At 43.1% G+C, this 8,283-nt stretch overlaps 2 protein-coding genes across 2 annotated transcripts; one reads left to right on the plus strand and one right to left on the minus strand.

Moving 5' to 3' along the window:
* Positions 1-289: 289 nt before the first annotated feature.
* Positions 290-1,246, minus strand: LOC108058257 (uncharacterized). Its single transcript, XM_017142889.3, has one exon. The coding sequence runs from the start codon at positions 1,072-1,074 to the stop codon at positions 496-498; it is 579 nt and encodes a 192-aa protein (XP_016998378.3). The 5' UTR covers positions 1,075-1,246; the 3' UTR covers positions 290-495.
* Positions 1,247-2,524: 1,278 nt separating this feature from the next.
* LOC108058251 (uncharacterized) lies at positions 2,525-3,492 on the plus strand. Its single transcript, XM_017142884.3, has 2 exons — positions 2,525-2,581; positions 2,932-3,492. The coding sequence occupies exons 1-2, from the start codon at positions 2,572-2,574 to the stop codon at positions 3,387-3,389; spliced, it is 468 nt and encodes a 155-aa protein (XP_016998373.1). The 5' UTR covers positions 2,525-2,571; the 3' UTR covers positions 3,390-3,492.
* Positions 3,493-8,283: the final 4,791 nt, after the last annotated feature.

An 8,283-nucleotide genomic window follows, 5' to 3' on the forward strand; every position in this document is an offset into this window, starting at 1 on the left:
AAGAAAAATGTTTGAAAGATTATTTATTGGAAAAAACTTTTAAAAGAAAATTGTAATTTTCTCTCATAAAAAAGGCTTACCGTTTATTGTTTTACTTTATTAAAATACAATTTGCAAACAAAAATATTATTTTGGTTATTCCTAACATTAAAGAAGAAGTTTTTCCAAATTCAAGAGTACTAAAAAGCAAGTTTATTACTAGCAGCAAATTTAATTTTGCAAAAGGAATGTATTAAAGTTTTTTTAGAATTTTTTTCAAATTGATTTCGTTATCAATATGTTGCTCTCCTTATCTGTACTGTTCAACAAGTCTATCGGTCGAAACAAAACACGCTCATCGGTAATAAATAGAAACTTTTTACTTTATTTACAAAAAAGAAGAACTAGTGAGTCAAATGGCGCAGTACGTTTACCCAATAAATTAAATAAGATTCGAGTCTGTTTCGTCTGGGGTGGACAATTATTGAAATAGCTTGTACACATATGGCTGGTATCTCAGTAGTAGTCCTCGCATTGCAGCTGGCGTCGCCATTGGGCCCAATCCGCACAGCCGACCACCTCGGAATTGGCCACGAATCCCTTGCCCCCCGAGCAGCTGAGCAGCAGAGGTGTGGCCTTCGGCCCGGGGCACAGGTAGAATTGATTGGGATCCGGCGAGGCCCAGGGCCTGGTATCGCTGTCACAGCCAGCTGCCAACTCGGCGGCCAGCTGCTCCTCCGAGGGCCTGCAGGCTGGCCACTGGGCGTAGGGCAGGCAGCCCAGATAACCGAGACCGCTGAAAAATCCCCGACCCGGCGGACACTCGAGCTGCAGCGGTTGTCCGCCAGAATCGTCGGATTCAGATTCGGATGCGGATGCGGAATCGGGACGGGAGCACACGTAGAATATGTTGGGGTCCGGATCTCCCCACATGTCCGTGGCATGTCTGCATGTTGCATTCGTGGTTGTTGGCTGGTTGTTGTCAGTGGATCCGCATGCCACCTCCGTCATCAGGAGCAGAACGCCCACACCCAGCAGCATCCAGTGGGAAATTCTCCATTTATTTTTCATAAATAATTTCATCACGAACAGCATTTATGACACACAAACTTTGTTCTTGGTTTTTTACTTATTTTACAATTCGTCGGTGGTAAGCTCTGTGTTATTTTTGCGCGATTCTCATCATTTGGTCATAAGGTTCGGGGTTCGTTAATAAATTTATGTGTTGCTGCTGCTGCTTTTCCTACTGCTGCTGCTCTTTCTGCTGAAAAACTCGACTGATTGATGTCGTCGCCATTGTCTTTCGTTTTTATACCCCCGTTCATTGCATGACTTTCCATGTTCCCTGGGCAAACCTTATCGCTGCTATTTTTACAGTCATTTTTCATCGGTTTTTTCGGGCATTTTTATTTTAGACTAAAGTGACGTCGTCGTTGCTCTTCGTTCTTAAACAGCATTTCGGTTGATTAGATAAGATGTACTGGTTTAAAGTTTTCTTCCCCCGGTAGATAAGTCTTCAAAATCAATAGCTGGGTATAAAAATTTCCTACTCTCATCGTTCGACTGCCATAAGAATTTCCCCTGCTAACTTGTCTTAATGAATCATTAAAACGGACTACCGAAAAAACGAGCAGCCACACATGTGCCTTATCTAAGCGATAGCAACGGACATTAATTGCCTTTCAAATGAAGCAAAATTGAAAATTATTGCTGCAGAAATCAGTTGAAAATTTAATTACGCTTTACGGCTGCGATAATGGAGTATGGAGTGAATGGATTTTGGGTTGAGGTTCTTAGCTCTTAGTTCCCAGTTCAGTTGCAGGCCCAGCTGCTGTCAAAAGTTCTAATTGATTTGGCTTAGAGCGCCCAAATGGAGGAGCTCAGCTGCGCCGCCGGCAAAGAAGTCACTTTGCGGCCAGGACACGAACCCATAACCTCGGCAGAAATGAAGAAAAAGTTCTGCTGGCTTCTCTCGCTGAGTCACGTTGTCAATTCAACTTCCCTTTCACTCCACTTTTTGCACTCTATTTACGCGCCAGTCCCAAGTTTAAATAGGCAAACTTCGTGGAGCGCCGGCAAAGTTGACAATATAATCGACATAAATTCCAATAGGCTTGCTATCGATGTTGGCTTCTTCTTCTGCTTCTTCTGCTGCCAGGGAATTCAATTAAAAGTTTCCCAGACGTGAGCAGCAGGTGACACCGAGAGCCCGAAAAACACATTTGGCACCCCGAAATCAGAATCATAGCTACTTCGCTTTCGGTTCCAGGAACCGCTCATCAACCACTTGAGACGCGATATCTGCTGAAAACGCAGAATAGCAGAGTAAATTAAGCCAAGAATTTGCCATTATCTGCATAAGAAACGAAAAACATCCGATAAGCAATGTGGGCAAGACCAGAAGCCAAATTATACGTTCATCATCGGAGGTGTCAACAAGCCATTGGCATTGACAATGATATGGTAGTGCTTTCGAGAGACCCGATAAGTTGCCCCGATCGGATAGAATGTTATAAAAGTCCAAGCGATCGCCTGCTAGTCGTTAGTCTGTGTTAAATTTTTGAAACGAAAAGAAGCTCTAAAGGATACACCATGCTGAAAGGTAAACAACTTGAAAATTAATTAAAAATTGATTTAAATCGGTTACAAAGTGGATAAAGTGAAGTGCGTAAGTGATGAAGGACACGAATATCCTAGATCTTAAACAACTCTATTTTTGTGATTGGAAAAAAAATCTTTGATTTATTTTTTCCGGATTTTTCCTATTCAGAAAATTAAATTTAATACTAATTTTGAAAGCCTAGTTAAATAAATAACATTTGAAAGTAAAATTTTCTTATTTGATACGAATTTAAGAATGATACTAAAGTATTTAAAAGATAAAACGTTAGTTTAAAAGGAATTTCTTTGCTTATTAATGGTTATTAATTTTTTATTATTTTCATCCCGAAGCCCTCGTGATTTTCTTTGGCCTCCTGGCTCTCTGCAACGCCGCCTCCTTGGGAGACCGGGCCGCCAGCAATGCCACCACTGTCTGCCAGTCGGAGGACGAATTGTGGGGCGGCGAGGACATTCGCAAGTTCTACTTCTGCCTGGACGGCACTGTGATCGCCGACGAGTGCGATCCCGGCTACTACTTCGTGAACAATGGTACCATAATGGGCTGCCTGGAGTCGGACATGATAAATCCCTCCTGCGTGAACCTGGACACCAAGGTGCCCGACTGCACGGGAGAAAGCAAGATGCAGCCCCAGTACTGCGACGATCCGGCCAGCTTCTATCTGTGCACCAGCGAGGGAGCCAAGGAGGTGGCCTGTCCCGATGGTAAGGCCTTCATCAACCAGGGCGGCTACCTGGGATGCTTCGAGTGGTCCGTGTGGCGCTCACTGCGCAACTGCGTCGATGACTGATGATATGAGATATGTGAGATATGATGTCCATTCGTCTGGCATTTTAATTATAGTTCTTCGTCGCGATTAAAAGTGTCCGAGTTGAAATGTTATTAACTTTAAATTGATTGGAAAATAATTGATATATGAGGTGGTGCTTGAGTGGGGCGAAGAGATATGATAAGCGCGGTGAAGGCAACATTAAACTGCTGCGACATTTCCGGGGGCCATAAATCTTTCGATTCTAGAAAATATTTCCAGAAAGGAATTCCAATCGCATGTGTGAGATTGGGATTGCGAGTCTGAGTTTTCTGTTTGCCAGCTGCAACACCGCAAAACAATTGTCGCCGCAAACTTTGGCGCAAAACAAACAACAACGAACGTCGAATGATGGGAGGTACAAATTACAGGGGCCAGCGAAAGGAGCAAGGACCAACTGCAGGACATGCTCCTGGTTGGCGCAACACATGTACGGCGAACAGGTCCTTGGTCCTCGGTCCTTGGTGGCAGGGCTAAAAATGAGTTTAAAGTTCGATGCTGAACCGCATTAATCTTGTGTGTGTGTTTTCGTGTGTGTGCGGAGTGGAGTGGTGCAACATGAAACCAGAAGTTGCCAATGATTGCATCAGCTGCCCCACAGGGATTGCGAGTAGCGTTGAGTCACGTGGAAAAGGGAGAGCAGAGGTCTACTGGGCAAGTGATCCATCCACCGCTGACTGCCTCTTTTTTTGAAGGAGGTTTTCCACGAACTGCCACGCCTCTTTGATCATTCGCAGCGACTACCGACTAGGTAATAAATGTCTGAGTGGGTAGGCAGCAAGAGGGCCAAGTGTCAGTGACACGGAACTGCAGTTTGGAGTCCACCACCATCACCCCAAATGAGTTAGTCAGGAAATTGCATTATTTGTCTTTGGCCCGTTGCGGGCAAAAAGCGTAGAATGCTGGGGAGCCATAGTCGTAGAGTGTGTATATGCGGACAATACTGTGCCGCATCCGCATCTCCCTATTCCCCCATGAGGCACACTAACTAGTGTGGAAACTACCCCCTTCTACACAACACATCCACTGCTCGTTTTGCTGCCTCGCCAGCCACTTTAAAATGGCGTGGCTATCTCCGGGCTTTCGGCCGTTTCCCGTCACACATGCGAGTTTTCAAACGCTCCAAAGTCACAGCAATCTTTCTGCTCCATTTCCGCCCACTCTTCAGCTGCTGCAGCTGTTGCTGCCACTATGCCACACTAGATGCTGCCCCACCTCCTCCTTCTGCTGCCCCACCTCCTCCTTCTGCTACTCCAGCTCCTCCTTGTTGTTGCATTTTAATTGCATGGATGCCTGGGCCGTTCGGACCATTAATCCTGCACAAGTTTTGTGCAAAAATTGCGAAAAGGGATTTTTAAAGTCACAACTGTCGTATGTTATCAGCACAGCCTGGGAGACTGGTTCCTACTGAAGATTGTTTACACTTGGAAAAAATCAAGTTAAAGTTATTTACTATAAACCAATTTTTATTTGTTAAACAAATTTTAAGTTCATTTTATTACTGTTTTTATTTAAAATCCGTTATATTTTAAAAAAACTTATTATGTTTTTTTTTTGTTTTCTTAACCTAAACAAAATTGCAAAGTGTAAATTATAAACCAGTTTTTGATTAGATGACTAAATTTTAAAATGCCAGTCGATTAGGCTGAAATCTGTTTAGAATGTTGTTGTTATATATATCTCTTTTTTTGAGATATGATTGAGAAAGTCCCTTATTTATCAATATTTTAGTAATGATATTTTCATATTAAATTATATTATCCCCAGAATATTTTTAGATTATATTGCAATTCCAGGGAAAACAGTAATTTCAGTGGATAATGGTAATAAATTTTGAATATTTTTAAATTTGTCATTAAGTATAACTACTTTTATTTTTCTGCGTGCTTGAAGTTTGCTGTAAAATAGAAGGCATTCTGGACTTTTCGAGCAGAGAACTTGGGCCTGTAGTTAAGAGTCCAGTGCCGCAGCGGTGCTTGGATTTAATTGAGTTTACAATTGTTTTGCGGCTCTTGTGCGCCGCTCTCTTCAAGTTTTAGCCAGTGGCCCCAAGTGCCGGCTGCCTGTGACCTCTGACCCCTCGACTGACGTGTTGTTAGTTTAATTAAGTTTGGCGCGCTGGTCGGCATAAATAAAGTCGACAACAGGGCGCATACGCAATGCGCTAGTTGCTTTTTGCTCCTTCAACTTACCATTCAGTGGCCATTGTGCAAGGCATTTTCCGTCGAATGGGCATAATTGGCCATTTTTAGAGTCAGGGGCCTTCGTGGTGACAACCCCCCCTCACAATTTGCAACCACCCCTTTGTTGCGACTTCCGTTGAATGATTTTTCAGTGCGCGCATTTTCGCGCTTGAATTGTTGGCGGAATGGGGTTTTTCGGGCTGGAAAAGTTGGCTTAAACTTTTCCACTTGAATGGCAGCGGAAGGTTTTATGCGCCTCGCTTCCATTTTGCAGAGGAAGTGAAGAGGAGAGGAGTGGAGTGGAGTCCTGGTGACTTGTGCCACATTGTGTTGCTCCTGTTTTTGCTTTTGCTGCAGCAGCGGCGCATGAAAGTATGCAGCATAAAATTTGTGCTCGGCAACAAATAAATATTTGACCCCAACTCCCGGTTTCTCCTGCTCCTTCCTTTTGCTCCCCATTTTCAGGGTGCCGCCGTTGAATTTATATTTGCACTTAACAACCGAGGCAGCAACAACAAGGGGGCAACAACGACAACGACAACGGCAACAATGCAACCACAGCTCCAAGTTGCAACCAGCAAACCACCACTTTCGAGAGGAAAAAGTTTGTGTGGCTTATTTTTCGGTTACAAATCAAATCCAAAATCGCATTAAAATTGCATGCAGCGGAAAAATTGTGCAGCCAACAACACAGCCACACACACAGGGGCCAAAGGATGTGAAAGGAGCCCAAATAACCGCGTAACCAGAAGCCTTGCCACAATAAGGACCTGCGAAAAAGGGGACCTGCCAAAGGGAGGAGAAGGGGAAAGCGAAGTGGTTCTTGTTGTGCAAGACGATTGTTGCCGCTGCCATTCCAATTGAATTTTTGCGAGACGAAATCACTTCAACGCCTTCGATTTCAATTTCCGCCACATTTCAAATTTGTATTCAGTTATTGCATTTTGCCCCGATTCCTCCGATTCACCCGATTCGTAATCGTTGTTTTTTGTGATTGAGGGCGGGAAAAGGGGGGTGGTGCCCTTCTTTTTCAAAGCTCAAATTTGTTCACAACCAAAGTTTTTTTGAGATATTGATCTGAAATTGGTTTCGCGCTGATCGTAATGGCATTTTAGGTGACTGAACAAAAATCAAATTTAGTTTATGGGACATGGTCTACTTTTAATGGACTTTTTTTATTCATTTGAAATATTCTTTAAGACTCACTTTTTCCGTTTCCAACTTTTGGTCTTCAATTTCTAATTACTCAGTTCTTTCCTTCATTTTTTATTTGCCTCTACTTTTGCATTCTGCCTGCAGATTGCTTTTCTTCGCCTAGCTTTGATACCGCATTCCATTTTCCGTATCTCCCTCCGTGTGATTCGATTGCTTTGCGATTGGACACGCACATGAAAAGAGAAAGCCTTTCCCCGTTTTCCCTTTCCTTAGATTTGCCTTCTCCTGTGGGGCTGCCGCATCTGGTTACGTAAGGCAGTACCTTTGATGGGGTAACCAGTTACAGCATAGCCACGCCAGCCGCAAGTTAACCCATTTATGAATACTAGTTTGAAGGTTAAGACTTGAATATTTTTGCATTTAAATTAATATTTTTTTAAATTTATTTAAGCGCAATAAATATATTTAAAAATTTAATTTTTTTTTTATCTATATATATAAAACTGTCGCTAAAAAAATGAGAGGTTTAAGACAGATCCTATATCTTTAAAGCTAGAACTTCCCAATTTTTACCAAAATTAACTGGAGTGGTGTAGATGAATGCTAGGAACTCATTTCCTTTTAAGTTTTCTAGTTTGTCTTAAAACATGGTATCATGTGCTACATGTATTTAATCTGTTACTGATTTGTTCTATATTATTTTGTAATCAATTTATTTTTTCGAATTACCTTAAAGATTTTAGCTTAAAAGCGACCTATAATGGGTTAAACAATCCGAGTGCCCACAGCCTGATCTAGGACTTTGAGGCCTGCCTCTCCCATTACGGCGGCTTTTCATGCATTTGTTGCTGTTGCTGTTACCACTGCTGATGTTGCTGTTGCTGCTGGTCCTGTTCCCACACCTATTTCTATTCCTACTCCTATTCCTGTTCCTGTTGTTTGCTGTCACTCGAGGACGACGTCGTCTGGCTGGCTGAGCTGAATGGGCGGCGTCCTGTTGTTGTAGCCCCGGAGTTGTAATGGCGAGGCATCAATATCTCATTTGTATAACATATCGCAGTCAATATGAGACACGTGTATAAGTATCTAGTTTACTCTGTGGTGGTTTTGGCCAGGCCAACTTGGGGGGGGGGGGTTTGGCGGTGTGTCGTTTGGGGTCCGTTGCATGTCATTGTAATGGTATCATGCTGTAACAGATTTCTGTTTACCTTGATTTACATATGCAGGGGGGTTGGGTTAGGATAGATGGGTGGCCCCACAAGCCGCAACAGAGCAAACAAACGACACTGCTGCTCACTCCAACGATGTGGCACGTAAATAGAAAAGAAAACACTTAAGCATGCACTTAGTCTTTGCGCCTTTCACTTCGTGTCGATGGCGATGTCGATGGCTGTGTCGCTTTGGATCAGGATACATATATATACGGTTAGGGGTATGGGTATATATGGTTTGGGTGTGAATAAGCACATATGTGTGGGTGCCGGGGGTATGTGTGTTGGCTGTGTTGTGTGCTACCAACTGCGATTTATGCAAATTTG

This window comes from Drosophila takahashii, chromosome 3R (assembly GCF_030179915.1).
Source record: "Drosophila takahashii strain IR98-3 E-12201 chromosome 3R, DtakHiC1v2, whole genome shotgun sequence".
In the NCBI taxonomy this organism is placed as follows: Eukaryota; Metazoa; Arthropoda; class Insecta; order Diptera; family Drosophilidae; genus Drosophila; species Drosophila takahashii.